This window comes from Danio rerio, chromosome 11 (assembly GCF_049306965.1).
Source record: "Danio rerio strain Tuebingen ecotype United States chromosome 11, GRCz12tu, whole genome shotgun sequence".
Taxonomy (NCBI): Eukaryota; Metazoa; Chordata; class Actinopteri; order Cypriniformes; family Danionidae; genus Danio; species Danio rerio.
Window position 1 is genome coordinate 29,576,517 of NC_133186.1, and position 21,452 is coordinate 29,597,968.

Genomic DNA, 21,452 nt, shown 5'->3' on the forward strand with positions numbered 1-21,452 from the left:
CCCGTTTATAGCCCGACATGATTCAAATGTACACAGGCACACAGCTCTTTTGCCTTTTTTCAAGAATGAGTCATTTACATGTTTTAACATAATTTATTAGTAACAAATGTAGGCTATATGCCACTTGGAAGTGGAAACAAAGAAATAAAATAAGTCCTCTAACATTGTAACATCTCATCACTCTAAATAGGCCTAATTAATATTTATTTATAATTTAAAAAAACCCTTTACTTACCAAGATTAGGCTACGTGGATCATTATTGAATCCACTGTAAATGGCTTTAGCGCAGTACTGTGCTCAGGATGGTGCGTCCAACACCCTTTCACTGCTGCTGCTACAGGCCGAGATGCTTAGTTCTGATCTGGCTAATTTTGCAGCTTTTGGGTAGGATTGTTTGTTCATCTTTTACCAATCAAGAACATCCATTTCATTTTCCATGACAGCAATTTCAATGTAGTGATTGGCCTCCTCATCTTCCCTGTCAGCTTGCTGTGCTGTTTAGCGCTCTACTATAATACGCATTGTATGAGTGACCACCGAAATACCTTTGTGGCTAGAATGACTGGTTCTTTCTGAACTGGTGGCCTGACCGCAGCCAAAATTTGTTCTTTTTGACTTTTCAGTCATCTTTTGTTTCACCTTTGCAGGGAGGGAATTTAATTTTGTAACAAACAATTTAATTACTTCCTCGAACTATTGGAAATACACATGACTGTTCATTTACTGCGCAAGCCAAGCCTGGCCCGACCCAACCCCGTCTAAAATCATAGAAATTAAACCTGAACCCGCGAGGTCCCTTTAGCTCTAAGACCAGTGTGCGAATCCTGTGTGTGAGCAAGTGAGCGCGTGAGAGAGAGAGAGAGTGTGTATCCGCTGTGGTGCTGTGTTGCTTGTTATAGGCTGTCTGCACCGTCCACCTTGTTGTTGTTTTTTTACATTTTACGTTTTTCCTTGTATAGAAAGAAGGCTGATATGTGATATGAAACACAATCGGTAGTTACCATATATATTTAAGGGCTGTCAAATGATTAAAAAATGTATTTAAGTAATCACTTTTTTGTAATTAATCATGATTAATCATGAAACGGCGTATTTAGTACAGAAATAAAAACACAGGCATTTAAGTGCCTTATGAATTTCAGAACAATTAATCCCAATAAAAAACAAAAATTATTTTTATATTGGATTTTAAGTGGACTACAAACACTCAAACACACACACAATGCACGCAGTACAGGGACCTGGTTAGCGAGGGATCCCTTCAAATTCATCAACACCCACGATCGGGTTTATCAAATTTGCTTAAACTAAGCGTTCTAAAGTATGGCTGTAGTTGCGTGTAGGGGGGAAACACATCGAACTTATGCAATGTGAGGGCTCATGGAAGTAGCTTAAAGGCAGGGAATAGGGCTGTATTTGACAGCTTGCGACTTCATCTGCCACTTTTACTACAGTACATTTACATGGACACCAATACTCCGCTTTTATGATTAAGATAATGCTGATTAAGAGTCTACCATGTAAGCAGCGATTTTTGATTACCTTAAAGGATCACGTGAGTCCTGAAATGCAGAGGTTTTTCATTCCGTTCGTCATGAGATAACAAATTCCATTAAAACATCCTGAATGAAAATATGCTGAATGAAAGTGAACTTCTTAACTGCAGTTGAAGTCTAAAGATTAAAAATTAAACACCCAAAATTGCATGAAACTCTGGAGGAAACGTAGGATAGCCTAGTGATGCAACATTAATTTTTTTATGCTCAAACTTTCCTTCTAAAAGCGCATGCTTGATCTTATCCAAATTTCTTTGCACTTTAAACACATGCAGGGCCGGAGCAAGCTGAACCGCGGCTCTAGGCAAACGGCAATCAAAAAAAAAAAAAGGTGACCGGTTCGCAGATGAAAGTAAGGACTGTGAGGGAAGGGGTGGGTGTAGCAGAAGAAAGTGAGGACCGGGGGGTTCGCTTACTATTTTGCTGCCCAAGGCAGCCGCCTAGGTCGCATCTATGCACGCGCCATCCCTGAACACATGTTGGCCACAACAAGAAAAAAAAAATGCTATTTTTTTATGTGTTATATTTTTTTAATTAATCACATTAATGCATTAATTTTGACAGCCCCATATATATATATATATATATATATATATATATATATATATATATATATATATATATATATATATATATATATATATATATAACCAGCAACAAACCTCACCACATTTTAGGCTCTCACACTGAATGTGATGATATTAAAGCGGAGTGAATTACCAACAATGTTTTTACATTGAACACGAAACACATAAAGCAAAGTAGCGTTGACCACAATACTGCATACTTTGAATCTATTAATTTAATTCAAGAGCACCACCACATCGTACGTTTGCTGTGATTAATAGTGCTCAGTTAAAAAGGGAATTTAGTGTCCCACTTTTACACAGTGATTAATATTATACATTGGGATTTGTATTATACAATTATATATTGACGATCATGGGGGCAACTTTTTCGGTAATGTTAGTTTGTGTAATACATGCTTTAGTGAATCTAATGTATGTATTCATTTAAATTTACATTTAATTTATTGAGAAAATGTATTTAAGTTTTCAGTGTTTTGTTGTGATAGGCTGTTTAGTGTATTCTGAACTGATTCGCTATTTACGGCTTACTTTACATCTTACTTTAGATCAAAATATACAAACTACGCATTACATTTGACTTTACTTTTAGGCTTTATGTAGAAACAAACACATATTTTATGAGAAACCAGTCTTGTGAATTTTTAACGGTGCTTTAAATCTGCCGGTTTCAGACTGTTGAATGACATTTTTCTTGCATACACTGATCGGCATGATTATGTATTCAAAATGGTATGAACTATTATAGGGGTGGTCAAAGGGATATCTATTATTTTTATTATCAACATTATTATTTAAAATTCAGATGAGAGTGAACTTTTTCTCAGATCCTTGTTTTGACGTCCTTTAGGAGGGATCAAGCCTTAATTAGGGGGGTCAATCTACCCCAATTCGCACCATGCACCTACCTCTCTTCAACCAGAAGGATTTGCATTCTGAAGCTCAAGTCCATTCTTGGACTAGTTCTCAGACAGACCAACTGGACACACACCATAAATTAAGGACTGTTCAGATTGGTGTTTTTGCAGAAGTTTTAGGGATTTAGCTGAACCAATCTTTTCTTCCCAGCAACCTTCTTTTCTGTATTGGAAATGCATGGAACAGTTTAAGACCTGGGAATCCACACTGGAATTTTGTTGGTGGAAAAGGCATTTCTTAGAAATATCTGAAAAAAATGAACACTGTTTTGTATGTGATTTATGTGTGAAATCTGAACCCTAGACAGTAGTAATTAGTTCTTTGGAAGTTTATTCTTAATAATACTTGTGCTGCAATCTCATTTTTAAATTAAGTTATTGCTGTACGCTTAAGTATTTTAATAGGGTAGAAAGAGTAATGGCTGTTTTCAGACTTGTTCCATCTTGTGAAAAGTGGGCAGGCATTTATTTAGGTCCACTGAAGGAATGACATCAATGTGTTTTGCAACCAACACTAAATTATTAGCTCGTTTCATTAGAAAGAGAAAATCATTGACCTCAGTAAATTTAGATGGCACCACGTGACATTTGATGTAGCTATCAGGCCAGGAAATTTCTTGAGGACACTGCCAGCCTTATGCGGCCTGGTTCCGGCAGAGCTCCAGCAGTAGCTTCATTTAGACGAGCTTGCAGTTATAAATCAAAGGCTTCTGTTGAATTCCAGGTGTGCACAGGTGCGCCCAAAATGGCCCATAAAGCACAGGTTAGCTAGGGAAGACTCGGTTCACAAGCATCACACTGCTAGACAGGCGTTGACATTAAATGATGAATGGTTTGGCAGCGAAACAGCACAGTTTATAGGAAAACATTGCGGGAATCTTAAATAGGCTTTCAATGATAGTCTCTTGGCATTACCAGTTGCTGGCAGACAACTTGATATTAAACCTAGGAACAGCAGCAAGCTCGAGGGTGAGGTACACAGGCGATGTTCTGCCATCGTGCCGAACACCTGGCCGGCGGTTTGAGTCAACTTACATTTTCTAGCAGTGCACCCTAACAGGTGGCTAGCATGCTCACCTGCAGCCCGAATGCAGTGCGGGAAGTTGATATTTTGATCCGTGCACATCTGAAATCAAGCAGGCATGATAATGTATAATGGGGGAGACCCATTGGCATGATGACAAGAAACTCAACTCTTGAGACAAAGTTTTCACAGAGACTCTCTGTTAACTAAATGGCTTCATTGTGAGGGAAAAGCGAACGGAGGCGACTAGATGCGGAATTTGTCTCCCCTTAATTGTTCTTCTAACACTCCTTGTCTCCTCCATCTACAAGTGTTAAGCTCTCCAACGTCATGCCATTCAGAATGTGGAAAAGAGGCAGGAGCCCGAGCCAAAGAGAGTAACATCCAAAAGGTTTTTTTCAAAACCACACAATATTGTGATTCAGCTCATGGTGACTGGGTGCCGATGTTACTTTAACCAAGGCTATTTGGCCAGCTGCCTTTTCACGCTGTTGCCTATTGATGAGTTTTCATCCGATTCTCAAAGGAGCGTTTTGTGGCGATTATTCAAGGGGTGATGCTAAGATCTTTTCTAACTTTTGGATTGAAATTCCTCTTGACATCATCCTTCACAATAGCAAAGCCTCTCTTTTTTGCCATCCCTTTCGCCTTTAGGGTGGACAAAATAAATAGCATCCAAAAGTTAGCTGGATTTTGCATAGTTAACATTTCGCTAATGGGCAGGCCTGCTTCTCAGGGAAACTGGACAGCATTTTTGGGGGCCACATTGGCGTTGTTGTGGTGACGGCGCTGAGAAGTGAATGAAGCAGATGTCAGAGTAATCCATCACCCCTCTTCCCCCTCCCTTCTATCTACCCTTTGCTGAGACACCCTCCTCAGTGCTACTCATCAATTAAAGCCATACACCAGCACTACCATTAACATGCAAGCACTTTCGTTAGCTTCCTCCCTGCCCCGCAGTCATCCATGTAGTAAAAACTGTCAGAGCCAGTAGTCAAGCGTAACTTAACGGCCATGTACGTCTTGCCAGTTGTTACCGCTAATTTGAAGGTCTGTCAAGCTAGTGATGACTCTGTTTGGTGTAAGATGTAAAGGGGATTGTATGGGTGATGTGATGATTACTTAAAGTCTGCGTAAGCCTGAAGTTGCCGAGACTTTTATTCCAGTATGTTGATGTACTTTTAACTGAAACGGAATATTGAGTGGGGTGGGGCTTTTGTTTGTGTATTTTCACATAGCAAATTAATGATAACAGGGGAATGGTTGAGAAAAAATAGAAGTAAATGGTCAGACTTTGATTAATACAAAAAAAATAATAATTTTAGTGGATTAACCTTTACAGATCACCTTAAGAATAACAAAGTGTGCTAGAAAAATAAACATTGTACATTTTGATTTGATTTGATTTGAATTGAATGTCTGTACACCTGTGTACTCTACAGCATGTATTTTGTGTTCACACTTGATTATAAAGCTTGTTTGGCATGCTGTCCCGGGAGAGAGCCCAGAGCTCATAAGATCCTCGAGCCCAGGGCTCCCTCCCGATTGCAAGGCGAGAGGGGAGTTTGAGCTCAGGTAGATAGCGAGAACTTTCCTGCAGTAGTAGCTAATGAACAGATAGTGATTGCTCTTAAAAGATACTTACTAGAAGCATGTCTATGATGCCGATATGGATTGGTCAATTAACTTAAGTTGCAGGTTTTTAGATGGTGGGAGGAAACCGGGGAACCTGGGGGAAACCCACGTGAGCAAGAGGAGAACGTGTAAACTCATATAGAAACATCAGCTGGCTTGGTAAGGACTAGAACCAGTGAAGTTGCTGTGAGGCAACAGTGCAAAACACTGGGCCACCATCCCACCCATCTAGAAAAGGAAGAGGAGAAGGGGTGGAAGGGGGGATTCTTCACAACGAAGATGGTTGTGAAATGGAACTTAGGGTATTTATAGTGGCTTAGGAGTTGTCTGAATAGTGAATCATAAATTGGATAATGCGGGACCAGCCGCAAGCAATCATTAGCACAAGACCCTCTCGAAATAAGTTTATAAATAAACTTCACAAAATGTGCTTAGGAAATGTATACCTCATGAAAAAACTGGTGCAAGCCAAGGAAGTATTTATTAACACTGTTCACAACATAATGCACAACATTTTGATCACTTATGACACAATCATGAAGTACAATCCATTTGGCAAGACATCTGTTTAAATTACCAATTTTTTTGTAAAATAATAATCACATCCAGGCCATCCTGTTTTTAGACTCTTGACAAAAGAGCTGTTCTTAAATTCTGATGCTCTTTGGTAAAAACACTCAGTCAGTACCAAAGAGTTTTGTCCCAGGATTATTTCACTATAGTCTCCCTTACTGATCCCATATGTAGGACCTTTGTCGTGAAAATGCTACTTGAAGTTTAAACACCAGTATGATCGTTATCTTTACGTACTTGGTCCGACTACACCACTATGAGTGGTACTTCATTGAGGTGTAGTTTACATAAACTGCGCAAACTGGTACCATGACACAATCACACTGTTCCTAGCTTATTTCTCTAATTTCTGTCCATCTAGAGGACACTGGTAGTGGGTTTTTCCTTTACACAAAATAAATAAAATACTCATATAAAAATAATCTCTTACAAAATATATATCAACACAGGGACAATCTGTCTGGACAACCACATTTGCTCACAATGCGCAAAAATATCACTAGTGTTATTTACTACAATTGCAGAACAGAACAAATCTAGCAGCAAAAAAAAAGTGTTATATTACCTATAATATATAACATTTATAGAACTGGTTATCTGATTTCAACATTCCACATCAGTAGCAGGTGGGGCATCTGTATTTAGGCTCTTGTAGTCCAAAGTGAATTAATTACAGATTCTCTTTCTTTGCCAACAGAGCAAATATTAGCCAAAAGCGAGAGGAGCTAGTGGCCTCATTAGCATAAAGCTTTGTGTTAAGTGAGGTCATAAAGTTTAAGAGTAAGTGGGTAGAATGTTGTTCCCATGTAAAAGTTTCTTCTAGTTGGACTATTCCAATTTAAAGACAAATATATTGTTGGGGATTGACTACTTGTTCATTCCCTCTAGAACGAATGAGTCTTCAAACATGATGCATAATTCCAGTGTGTATTTGTACATATTGATATATGTGCAAGGGTTGATGGGGGAAAAGGGTACAAAGACAATGATACATCAAACACAGTAGAGTCTCTGCCTTGAGAGACTAGCAATTACACCATGAGTGCAGCGCATGTGTTTTCGTATTGTGCATTGTCATTGGTTCTTCCCTAAGCTAAAGCACATAATGTACAGGTACAGTGTAAAAGTTGGTCAGTTTATTTCTATGCAAAACACACAACATCAAAACAGAAGGAGAGCTAATCTAAGCTAGTAAACTCGATGAGAAGATTCAGTAGTTTCCTTATTAAATAAATTAATATTAGCGTTTCTCTCTAAATAAAACATTAAATATCACTGTTGCATCCATGTACAGTTTTTTTTATGTTGTAAGATTTGTAAAGTCAATAACTCAGGCCAAAATGTTCCTCAGAAATGCTTCCGCACTATCTACGGAGCAGAACACCCTCCATAGTCACACTCCACATGTTTCTCACGGTCCACAGATCAAGCCTTTGCAGGCTACTCCGCTCTGTTGCTCAGTACTGGAACAGAAGGGTGTCTACTGGTACCTAGACCGAAGCCTTCAGCAGAGCTCTGGAGCAAAGCTGAATGCATTGAATGCAATTCCTCCATCTAGACTCCACCAGGCCCACATTTTCCAGTGCAAATGGCTCTTTCCTCTCAGTACCTGGAATCTATAGTAGTGGTCATCCAGCTGCGACAGTTGCAGACCTACTACCTTACAAGTTACAGCTGTGTACAATAACCCCAGCAATAAATATTTCACTTGCATGTGTACACTTCTGTCCGTTCACTACAGGTATTGCACTTGACGTAGCAACACCAAAGAAACTTGCAGTTGCACTGCCAGACACGCGAGTACTGGTGTGTGTTATATCCTCGTCCGCAGCACATGAGGTCGCAGCCATTGGTATGCTGCGCAGTCTTGTTGCAGATCCTTCCCTGGGTTCCCATGCTACCCGTCACAGGATCTGCCTCACAATAGTTGGGTGACTTCTCAATGTATACTAAATCTGTGTCCATGGGCTTCCTGTAGGAGTACGGTTTTTTAACTTTCAGAAAGGCCGGTCTCTTGTTCCGACTGGCGCGGACTGGTTCCACATGAACGGCGTGGTTATACCTCTCCTTGAGGATGTAACCCAGCTGCCGAAACTTGGGGAGAGTGGTCCAGCAAGTCTTGGTGGTGCAGGATCCAGATACGCCATGGCATTTACACTCTAAACGCATGTTCTTTTCCAAGATCTAAAGTGGGAGGAAAAATAAACAAGTCAATACCTTTGGGATTATTTAGGCACCTAGGTTCTTTTAGGAATCTTAGCCTAAGGTAATTATGAAATGCAGACTGATGGATGACTCATTGTTGATTTAGTTAGTCTGACTGGTGACAAATTTGAAGTGTGCAATCATCCGTTACAAAAGATAGAATTACTGATGCTAAGCGGGAAATGTATGAGGAAGGAAAAGATCTTATTTATGAAAAGGTATGTGGTGGTCTTTGATCATAAACTCTGGTTGAAAAGTTTAGCATATGTCCACATTACATATATATCTGTGTTCCAGCAAACGGCAATCTAGATAGACTAATAATACTGAAGGGATTTGTGAAATCACTCTTGGTGGTATTAAATTGGGTATTTTTAAGCATCAATTCTGGGAATGGTTAAACAGGTTGAGACAAAGGTATTTTTTTTAAACATTCCGATTTGAAGAATGCAAGGATTGTTAAACTTGCAGTGCTAGACTACCTCATTCCTCTCACTGTGAAGAGCGGGCCTGCAAAACACAGCTTGTGTTCACAGGCTCTCTGACTACTTGTAGGAAGCCGTTTCATTTGTGTACACAACACACGCCACAAATTGTTGCAAGGGGCAAACTATCAGAGGTTGTCTGTAGGAGTCTCTTGTCTTGTATAAGCAATAGAGCGGAATATGCACGGGATATGATATAAACACTGACTGAACGATGATCGCAGAGTTCCTACAACAATCACCCTGTGTGTAGTGTACACAGATAAAGCTCAGGAGTCAGGTTTCAGGTGCCTGTGTGCTTCCCCTACACACACGTCAAACCCCACAGGTAAAAGCAAAATATTTTGAGCAGCGGTGTGAATGAGAGAAGCTGTATCTTTTCTTGGCCTGTAGTTATTCTCATGCAAACAAATGCTAAATATTAATGTATCTGACCCTAGGAGAGCAGCAAAATTACAAAGAGAAAAAACATAGATTTGCTCAGAATAGATGAATGAATGGGTAAACGTAAGCAAAGCTCAGTGAAGCAGAGTGCCTGTTTAGATATGGAAGATATCCGAGAGGTTTGATTGGCATCAGTGGATTGCTTGTTCAAGCCGGTGCCGTCTTTAGTGTGGTTGGTTAATGTGTCTTTTTCTCCCTTTCTTTCTCTTCCTTTCACTATTTTTTCACTTTTGCTATGGCTGGCAGAGACTTTACCTTGCTTTTAATTAGTTTTTTTTTCTCCTCAGACTTACTGGAGTCTTTTTAGCAATTGTCTGGTATCTTGGATTCATATCGTACCTTGTGTGTTCTGGCTGCTGATTACTGATAAACAGTAGGTCTCAGGAAAAGTTTACAAAGGAAGGATCCATGTGTCTTGAGAGAGACCCCGCCCTTTGATCTTTCACATAGGCATTGTATTGCAGTCCATTATCCAATCAAAACCATAGGTGTGTTATGTGATTACCATAACCCAATATTTCTCAACTCCGGCCCTTGGCCCCCCTTGTCCTGTGAAATTTTTATGTCTCTCTTATTTGACACACAAAAATCAGTTCATGGATCTCTCTGTTAACAAGTTGGTGTTCACAATCATGAGAGGGGGGTCTCTCCACACCACCACCAGTGTGCAGCATTCACTTAGATCAGTGGTTCCCAACCTTTTTCTTAGGGGCCCCCCCCATGAACATATACAAACATTGGAGCACCCCCACCATATAAATACACACGCACGCACACACATATGTACTGTATATATATATATATATATATATATATATATATATATATATATATATATATATATATATACATACATACAGTATTTGTGTGTTTGTGTAATATTAATATATAATATGTATACAAAATATAAAATAATCAGTTTTAACTTGTCTTGGCCTTCAATAAAACCAAAATTTAGGTAGGCTTTGACATACTGTCTAATCTTTTTCTTCACCTCTAAAGAATCATTGCATTCACGTTTCTCTGCCATTTTTGTTTTGATTTTGCCTTTACGAGAAGTTGGACAACCACATTGCGCAAGTGAGCAAAATTTAAATAATTATTTAAAGTTATTTATTTTAATTATTTTTACTATTATGTTGGAATTTTAAGCATGTGTTTTGATTTTTTTTTTTTGGTACTAAAAAATACATATATAATAGTAGGGCTGCTCGATATTGGGAAAAATCATAATCACAATTATTTTGGTCATAATTGTAATCATGATTATTCAAAACGAGTATCAGAAAAAATACAATAAAATTATTAGCGCTCCTGAGAATTTTTTTTTTATAAATATTTCCCAAATTATGTTTAACAGAACAAGGAATTTTAACAGTATTTCCTCTAATATTTTTCTTCTAGGCTTATTTGTTTTATTTTAGCTAGAATAAAAGCAAGTTTAAATATTTTGAAAGCTATTTTAAGGTCAATATTATTAGCCCCCTTAAGCAATAAATATTTTTGATGACTTGCCTAATTACCCTAATTAAGCCTTTGAACTGCACTTTAATCTGAATGGTTGTATTTTGAAAAATATCTAGTAAAATATTATGTGCTGTCATCACAGCAAAGATAAAATAAATCAGTAATTAGAAATGATATATCAAAACTTTTATGTTCAGAAAAAAAAAACTTCTTTCTATGAAACAGAAATTGGGCAGGAAAAGTTAATATTCAGTTAATATTCAGGCTAATAATTCTGACTTCAAGTGTTTACATACAGTTATTTTCCAGCCTGCAAAGGAAAGAGAAATAAATACAATTAAATAAAAATATTAAACAAACTGCTTTAAGCATCTTCACTGTAAGAAAAACACTTTAGCTACAAAAATCCTTCAGAGAAACATTTTCTCGTTATGTTTGATTAATGATAAAACAGGCGGCAGCAGGAATATTTCGCGCTGTCTCTTTAATGGTTTCTCTTTCACGTCTTTTGATTCTCAACTTGTTTGTTTATTACACAAATGGGGGCTAATATAAATAATCACGAAACACCGCGTTTTGACACCTATTTGACCATTAAAGCGCTCACGTTAATGACTTTAGATGTCTGCGCTCCTCTGCTCGTCTCAGCCTGCAAATGAGAGCGAATGCTGACTGGCCGCATGCTTCTGGCTGCGTGTGCGTGCTGCACACACACATTCGCGCTTTTAAGAGCAACGCGTGCACAGCTGGAAAGGTGGCGGTATATGATGCATATAATCGTTTATCTTGATTAATGCTTTTTTATAATCGTTTGAAATCGAAATCGGATTTTCGATTAATTGTACAGCCCTATATAATAGTGGAGCATTTTTTATGCCATTTTTATGATCTAAGTCAGTGGTTCCCAACCTGGGGTCCGCGCCCCCCTAAGGGGGGCGCCAGAGTTCACAAGGGGGGCGCGGGAGAGGATAAGTATTGAGGTAGAAAAAGGCATAAAAATGCTCCACTATTATATAGGGCTGTACAATTAATCGAAAATCCGATTTCGATTTCAAACGATTATAAAAAAGCATTAATCAAGATAAACGATTATATGCATCATATACCGCCACCTTTCCAGCTGTGCACGCGTTGCTCTTAAAAGCGCGAATGTGTGTGTGCAGCACGCACACGCAGCCAGAAGCATGCGGCCAGTCAGCATTCGCTCTCATTTGCAGGCTGAGACGAGCAGAGGAGCGCAGACATCTAAAGTCATTAACGTGAGCGCTTTAATGGTCAAATAGGTGTCAAAACGCGGTGTTTCGTGATTATTTATATTAGCCCCCATTTGTGTAATAAACAAACAAGTTGAGAATCAAAAGACGTGAAAGAGAAACCATTAAAGAGACAGCGCGAAATATTCCTGCTGCCGCCTGTTTTATCATTAATCAAACATAACGAGAAAATGTTTCTCTGAAGGATTTTTGTAGCTAAAGTGTTTTTCTTACAGTGAAGATGCTTAAAGCAGTTTGTTTAATATTTTTATTTAATTGTATTTATTTCTCTTTCCTTTGCAGGCTGGAAAATAACTGTATGTAAACACTTGAAGTCAGAATTATTAGCCTGAATATTAACTGAATATTAACTTTTCCTGCCCAATTTCTGTTTCATAGAAAGAAGTTTTTTTTTTCTGAACATAAAAGTTTTGATATATCATTTCTAATTACTGATTTATTTTATCTTTGCTGTGATGACAGCACATAATATTTTACTAGATATTTTTCAAAATACAACCATTCAGATTAAAGTGCAGTTCAAAGGCTTAATTAGGGTAATTAGGCAAGTCATCAAAAATATTTATTGCTTAAGGGGGCTAATAATATTGACCTTAAAATAGCTTTCAAAATATTTAAACTTGCTTTTATTCTAGCTAAAATAAAACAAATAAGCCTAGAAGAAAAATATTAGAGGAAATACTGTTAAAATTCCTTGTTCTGTTAAACATAATTTGGGAAATATTTATAAAAAAAAAATTCTCAGGAGCGCTAATAATTTTATTGTATTTTTTCTGATACTCGTTTTGAATAATCATGATTACAATTATGACCAAAATAATTGTGATTATGATTTTTCCCAATATCGAGCAGCCCTACTATTATATATGTATTTTTTAGTACCAAAAAAAAAAAAAAATCAAAACACATGCTTAAAATTCCAACATAATAGTAAAAATAATTAATATAAATAACTTTAAATAATTATTTAAATTTTGCTCACTTGCGCAATGTGGTTGTCCAACTTCTCGTAAAGGCAAAATCAAAACAAAAATGGCAGAGAAACGTGAATGCAATGATTCTTTAGAGGTGAAGAAAAAGATTAGACAGTATGTCAAAGCCTACCTAAATTTTGGTTTTATTGAAGGCCAAGACAAGTTAAAACTGATTATTTTATATTTTGTATACATATTATATATTAATATTACACAAACACACACATACTGTATGTATGTATGTATATATATATATATATATATATATATATATATATATATATATATATATATATATATATATACAGTACATATGTGTGTGCGTGCGTGTGTATTTATATGGTGGGGGTGCTCCAATGTTTGTATATGTTCATGGGGGGGGCCCCTAAGAAAAAGGTTGGGAACCACTGACTTAGATGATGTGATGGCAGCCACAGGACAACTGCGCCAGTGCACTCACCAGCTATAGCTGTAGTGGAGAAACAGATTTACAGCCAATTTGGTGGATGGGGATGATTGGGAGGCCATGATCGGTAAGGGCAGATGAAAGTAATTTGGCAAGGACACCGGGGTTATACCCCTACTCTTTACAAGAAGTGCCATGGGATTTTTAATGTCCACAGAGAGTAAGGATCTCTGTTTAATGTCTCATATGAAAGACATAGCCCACTGACAGTATAGTGTCCCGTTCACTTTTACTGGGGCGTTAGGACTCACACAGACCACAGGTTGAGCTACTACCACTTCCAACAGCATGTGGTCTCGCATTCAGGTACTGACCAGGCTCAGCCCTACTTCATTGAGTAACCGGTCTTCGGCTGCAGGGTGATATGGCTGTGGCAGGAGTAAAGAAGGAATAAATACAAAAGAAGAAAAGTAAGGAAGACATACAAAATGTGCAGGACAGGGGGACGAAGACCGGAATTAAGAACCACTGCCATAAGCCTACTTTCATTGCTCAATGAAAAAGGCAAACTGATCTGTGAACTAGCTATGAATTTACAAGTCGCTATACTGAATGTACTTGCTATAAAGCAACATTTCAAAGGCCACTGGTCAGGCATTGGGATTTTAAGCCACAAATAAAGCTCTGTCCAGAGTGCTGAAACATCACACACTGCAGATTGGCACTAAATGACAAAAAGATTATGAAGGACAGTCATTTTAGCTTCAGCGTTATCTTTACAGTTGCACACCAAATCTTTTGGATTTTTTATCATTGTAGACTTCAATAGTTTCTTGAAGTTCATTATCAACCGAGTGTTCACTCTTGGTCCTGGATGACCACTGTCCTGCAGGTTTGAACTACAACACTTGTATAGAAGTTTATAGTGAGACAGGGAGCCTTGATCAGCCGGTTCAGATTTGTTTAATTTAAGCTGAATCTAAACTCAAGACAGTGGCTCTCCAGGAAGGCTGCAGACTTCTAACTCGCTTCTATTTCCAGAAAAACAAATCATTTAAAGGGCACATATAAACCGTTTTGAGAGATGTAACCAAAACAAATGTCCGAATGTATGTCCTGTTGTACATTTTTAGTTTCTTTAGTTTCTGAATATCCAAAGAGCCACATATTGATATATAATGTTATGATAGCTGTTTTAATGTTAAGTTATAATTAAATTGCCTCATGTTACAGTTATGAAATGGCTTGATAAGAAGCTGGAAATGTCCATGGGTCAATGACATGACCACATTGAAATGATCCATATAGTTATTCCAATAATTTCAAATGGCTGGTCATGTGCATTGCAAAACCAGAGCTTCTCCTTCCTAATGCTAATCAATTAATCCATGCCAATGCTAATCTAATACTAATCTATTAATCCAACAGAGTCTTGTAAGACTAAGAATGTAAACCAAAACACCTTTGTAATTTTTTTGGTGCCACATACCTTGCGTCCTACTTCATTGTTATGAAGGTTCATGAGTGTCCTGGCGTTCTGCTTGATCTCCCGTGCATCTAGGAAGACCTTTGAGAAGCTCAGACCGTAGCGAATATCAGCCGAGCATCCTCCCCACTTCCAGCCCTCCTCCTGGTTGTAGAAACCTTGCTTCTCCTTGTCACATCCACAGCCGCTTAGTGTACCCTGAGTACAAGCTGCCGTGATGGCATGGGCGACCCCGGCAGCGATGATGGCGTAAGTGAAGGCTGCCTCCTTACTCCCTGGAACCAAAAGAACATTCTCCGTCAGGTTTGCTGGCAGCAAGATCCAGTTACAGGCAGTTTTAAACCCCCTACATACCTGACATATCTTGACACTCAAAACAATAATGAAATGTGTTAGCTGAGTCAAGTGAAGTTCATTTATCATGCACCGATTAACCGTTTGGCTTTGGGTAGATGGTGTGGGGGGCTTACTGGGAAAAGTGTGATATAAAAATGATCTAAAACCAGACATAGGCAAAACAAACAGGGATCGCATACCTGTGATTACTCAACACACAAATAATTGTCCTTCAGTTGTCACAGAGAGGAAACAGAAAGACAAATAACTGTTTGCACACAGATGAGCAAAGGAAGGAACGGTCCATCTCTTTAATAAGCACAAAGGACAAGGGTTTATTTCAGAGACAATAGAATGGTAGAGATAGAGGGTATGTGTTTAGACTCAAGTCTGGCCACTGTCCCAGCTTCCGTCAGAACGAGGGATCCACCCTGTGGAGATGAACTCCTCAGGCATGCAGTGCCTCCCTGGCCAGAGCACTGCTATAATTGATTGCCACTGTTAAACAGGGCACTTCCAGGTTAACAGTGTATTTCATTTATAAGGACAAAGATAGGTCTGAAAACCATGAGGAGAGTTATTTGGGGACTTTTTTTTTTTGTAGGGTGAAATCAAGCAACTTTACCCAAACACCAATTCTACAAACAGACTTTTCCATTATTGATTTTTCCTCTGGAATGGGACAGAATCGCTAGCAAAAATTTTTTTTAAAAATTAAATAAAATGTTGCGAAGCTATATTAACATTCCCGGAAATCTACATTTCCGCTTGTGGATTAATGAGTCATCATGTATTGACAGTCCTAAGAATCATTTACACACCTGGAACCAAAGAACCACTTAAAAAGTTAACCTTTTTAGGCCTCATGAAGAGTGATGTCATGAGTTATTGCAATTAATATCTTCGCTATCTTTTGATCATTTCACAGCAAATAGTGAAAAACACACAAATATGTCAGACTGCTAACAGACCGGCTTAGCAATTCAGGAATTTTCACCTTGAAGCGATCAAAAGTCTTCAGTGGTTTCCTGAAACTCACTAACACTGGTATGTGTTGACCTGCTGATGATAAACATCTTGGAACTTTGCCCATGCAATTTAACAAAGGCCAGTTTGGGGCATCAATTATGTTGAGATTTTTATGAGTTGTTTGGGCTTGCCGCCAGGGGAGAAGGGATGCATCCTGAAAGAAAGGAAAATGAAGACTGCACTGACGCAAAATCTTTAAACTCTCATCAGTACTCGAGTAGAATGCTTCTTGTCTTTGTATATCACTCGAGCTGTGTTTACCCAAATCAAGATATTCTGAACACAAACACAGCTGATAAGACACCCATAAAGCATGTGTGTTATGACACGAGTGTCATTTCTTTTTCGAGAGAAATCCGAATCAGTGGCATCACATGATTCTCTGCAAGACGTCTCTTGCCAAAACTGTAAATGCAAGAGGTTAATTTATAAACCTCATACAATGTGCTTGTCTGGACTTGAGGCATTAATGCTGTTGGAGGAAAACTATTTTTGAGCATACCAGAGGGTGGTTAAGTCAGAGAAGATTTAGGAGTGTTGCTCTCAAGAAACATAAAGTAACACAAGCGCGAAAACGCTACGCCTTTCGCATATCCGTCCAGCTGCTGATTTCCAGGAGGCTATATTTCAATCACAACTTCATTCACATATACGATAAAAAGGTGAACGAGTCCATGCAAAATGTGCACCTAAGAGAAGATTCCATTGCCGTGTGTGCCAAATGTAGACCTTGGTACCAGGCCCTAAACATTATTGCACATTACTTAACTTTTTCTTTTTTGAGCATGCAAGCCCTTCCCCGAAGGATTAACTACCGCTTTTCATCTCCTAGCTTCTGGTACTTTGAGCATGACTGGTCGTACACCTACTGAAACCAATCATGTTTGAACGGTTGTCCACTTTATTTAATCCTCCCTATACCGACCACAGACAAAAAGACTCTGGGTAAATAAAGTAGTCGGGCCGCTTCAGAAATGGAGACCACGCTCTGTCACTCTAAGTCAGCATCAACTTAGATGAGAGGGCACACAACACAAGACCTATAGCAGCTGTCCAAGCAGACAGCATTAAATAATATAATCAGCAGCACCCACAACAGATCCAGCCTGCCATTCAAGTGTAAACCGCTCCAGAACGAGATGGAAGGACATGAAAACCTGTGCTTTTTTTTGTCAAGAGGCGCTTGTCTTTGATGCAGTAGGATAAAATACAGCATCACCTTCAGCAATAGATACAAGTCTCTACAGATCTAAGCTTTTCCCCTGGGCCTCAACCACTTCGTCGAAAGTCTGACTGGATGTTAAGAGTGGAATGGAAAAGAAAAGAAATTTCATCAAATATCTTCGAAATTCAAGCATTGAAAATTTCCTTCTGCTAACTTCCACTGGAAAGTCCATGCAATAACTCGCCGACCTCTTTGAGAGCAAGGAACTAAAGCAAAGTCCATTCATCAAAATGTCGTAGGCTCAATAGCACTGAAGGACCTCTCAATAGACCAAAGTTTGCCTTAGGAAAATGGATTACATTACCCCAAGTTGCTTAATTACTTTTGCTTTGTCTCTCAAAGGTGACATATTGTTACATTTGTGCACAATACTGTACTTTCTTGTGCTCCTACCATTCAACCACTGTAACTTATACCCGTGGTAAAGTGAAAACCCTGACTGCCAAATCATTAAAATCTACAGATAAGACAGGACGACTAGAAAAAAAAAAAATTCTTTTGAGAGGCTGGATTGTTGAGAGGGCTATAAATCCAGCCGCGTTGGCACTTGCTCCATGAATGCCGCTGAAAACTACCTGACATTGTTACTGTGGCGTGTGAGACGTTAAAGCTTAGCCTGACATCCAGCGACAAATCATTTCAAATGAGATGTCAAAGTGAGGGAAACAGGTCACAATACTGCGTCATTCAAAGACTTTCTAAAGTTGCTTTAGTGTCTTTTTAACAAGACAGTCTTATCGAATTGTTAAACAAAGTGTGTTCTAGCAGGTGTATAAATGTTCACATTCATATTCACAAAGAATGTCAGTCTTTTAGCAAGAATCTGAAATCTACAAGCCACCCTTTATTTGGGTTTTGATCCCTCTTGAGATCCCCCTTAGTTCTAAATAAAAAGCAACACTTCATTTAACAATGTAAATGTAATAATTTGGTAACATACCCACTTTCAACTCTTTTCCAAAGACAGTTCTTTCCCCGAGGGCCGAGCAGTTCCACCTTCCATTTTTGAATTGAAACTGACACTCATTGATTCCCATTTGCGCTCCTTCTCCAATGACAATGATAGCGTCAGGCCGGCTTTGACAGATAGTCCTTTGACGAGGGGCCAAACCAGGAATTTTGTTACAGATAATACTCGCTCCCAATGCAACCACCGAGGAAAAGCCCCTGTAAAAGTTTTAAAATAAGTGAAAGTTTTTATTTAAATGGGAAATATTGAATATGTGCAATACAGTTGTTGAGGAACAGGCCATGACTGAGAGATAATTCAGTGTAAATTGCTGGTAACCAAACTGCACTGAGAGAAAGCTATACAGTATTCATTCATTCATTTTCCTTCGGTTTAATCCCTTATTTATCAAGGTTCGCCACAGTGGAATGAACCACCAACTATTCTTGCATATGTTTTACATAGTGTATGCCCTTCCAGCCACAACCCACTACTGGGAAGGTTAAACAGTATAATGGATATATTATTAATGAATATATAGTAACTCATGGCATATTAAAATATTATTCTCAGGAAGAAATTAATGGATAAAATATGGGTCAATAAAAATGAAGCATGTTTAGTGTGTTACAAGGAGAATTTATAAACTCTGGTGTCAAGTTTTTGCCAATGTCATCTTTATACTTAATGTTGGTTTCTTATCATTTATACAAACATCAAGCTCAGTTAAAAATTGCTAAATTTTCTTTTTTTTACCTTGAAAATGTCTACACTGTTGTTTTAAAGTATATTTAAAAATATAAATTTGAGTCATGAATAAGAATCAGATTTTTTAGCCTTTAAATTTAAAGTTCAATAATTGAACAGTCCGTTAATAATCTATGGCATTTAATTAAAAGTCCCGTTTTTATTTTGTGATTTTTTTAGCTTGTCTTAGTAGTGTTGTTGGTCTGGTATTCATTGTTAACCTCAACAAGTCTTGTTAGACCATACTGACCTGCCAAATGTTGTTTTCTAAATATTAATTTGGTCATATAATTTACTTTGTTTAAAAAATTATTATAATTGTTTGCATGGCTTTGAATTACGTTCAATAAACTGTAAACTGGCTTTGATGAACTGTAAACACACACAAACATATGAATCCAATTATCTTGTAGACTGTACATTTCTATTTTTATTTATTAAATTATTTACTATATTTTTTGCAGTTATCAAATTTAAGAGTCATATGAAGGCAGTAAAACGACAATAGCCTTGCAATCTTTATATTATGATTAATCATTATAAATCCTTAATTAAACTAGGCTTTTTATATACAAATGTGGTTACTAAATACTTGACAGGTTAAAACAAGACATTCCATTTGACCCTACTTACCCAATCTTCAAATAAATAATCCCCAAACAGAGGAAAATATGAAAAATCCAGCGGCGCGTTTTCCTGCTCATGTTCAGCCTGTGCTTTGTTAATGGACTGTGAAATGATAGCAGTCTCCTGGTGGGCAATAGCTTGACCGGTGGTTTTATCACAAGCAAAGCAAGTCCTTGGAGGGATGCAAAAGTCCGTGAGAGTTTGGCGTGAACACCTGAGCTGATATCCTTCTGGGCGCGTGGAGATCAACGTTATTCTGCATATGTACGACTTCTGAATCACTTTTACGCGTCGAGATTTAGTAGTACAACTATCCCAAATCTTACATTCACAGCAAAATGTCCAGCAGACTCTTTATCTGTTACATCTATGTGTGCGTTCTGGAGGAAATTAAACTTTCCGATATTCCTTTTAATCGTCTGTGCTCCCGTAGCAGGTTGATAACGCGACTAGTTATTTCAAAAGACTCCGCGAGCAAACGATTTTATATTATATAGGGAGGTCAAATCTGATTTGAGATACGACAAACTCACTGATAAACGACTTATGTGTCACTTTGATTATTATATCGCGCTATAACTATAATAATGCGTAATCTAAGAAAGGAATATTGTCTGCGCGCTCCTTGGCGAAGATCATATCGCAGTAACTCCAGCTTCTTAAACAGAGCTTTTATCTATTTTCCTGCACCCGTTTGCTCCTCCCATGAGAAAAGAAAACTTGTTCGACTTTAGATTTCCCCCTCACCCACCTCAAGCTCTTAATTGCGAGGTGAGAGATGTGTTCAACCATGCACCTTCCAAAAAAAATAATAGACCTCAAAGGGCTGTGTGTGTACTCTGTGACCAAGAGCGGTACAACAAATATTAAACAAGTTCAAACTTTTAAAATGTCATTTAATCACCGGGCTACTTCCTTACAATTCAATTAATAACAATAGGTGCAAACAAAATTAGACAGGCTAACTCAAGGATAGCTCCATGGAAAGGGCTTTAAGTAATGGCTATCACAAATAAAAATCACCTTTTAACATCACTTATGTCACTTAATAAATAATAATCAATCTTAAATTATTATTAGTGAAAGAAATAAACTGAAAAAGTCAAACCCTGATTTTGACAATTGATTATTGAAATATTTTTTAGCAATTTTAGTATGTCGGTGTTTATATTCTCTGGTACCAAATAACCCAATAATGTGCATTGCGAAGGCATAACTAGGCATGGGATGGTAACCGTTTTCAAGATATACCGCCCTTAGGAAAAGTCCAGGTTTTAAATCCGCCAAAATGTTCTTCTATACAGTTCTTAAGGTATGTGTAAGACTTTTTTATTTACATTTTATTTCGTTAGTTTTTTTTTTGCACAACAGTATCTCCAGCAGAGAAGATATTTAAAGATGCCATACTAAATTGTAAAGAAATCTTTTTCTCAAACGAAGTTATTTATTTTTGTATTATTCAGCCTGACATGTTTACTTTTCCAAAATATTTAAAATGTTTCTCG

General features: G+C 37.9%; 1 protein-coding gene across 1 annotated transcript; it reads right to left on the reverse strand.

Annotated features, from left to right (window-relative positions):
- Positions 1 to 7,997: 7,997 nt before the first annotated feature.
- Positions 7,998 to 20,024, reverse strand: wnt7aa (wingless-type MMTV integration site family, member 7Aa). The gene is given in 4 exon segments (NM_001025540.1): positions 7,998 to 8,477; positions 15,038 to 15,309; positions 18,565 to 18,791; positions 19,954 to 20,024. Coding segments are annotated over 4 exon segments (1,050 nt in total).
- Between the last annotated feature and the right edge of the window lie 1,428 nt (positions 20,025 to 21,452).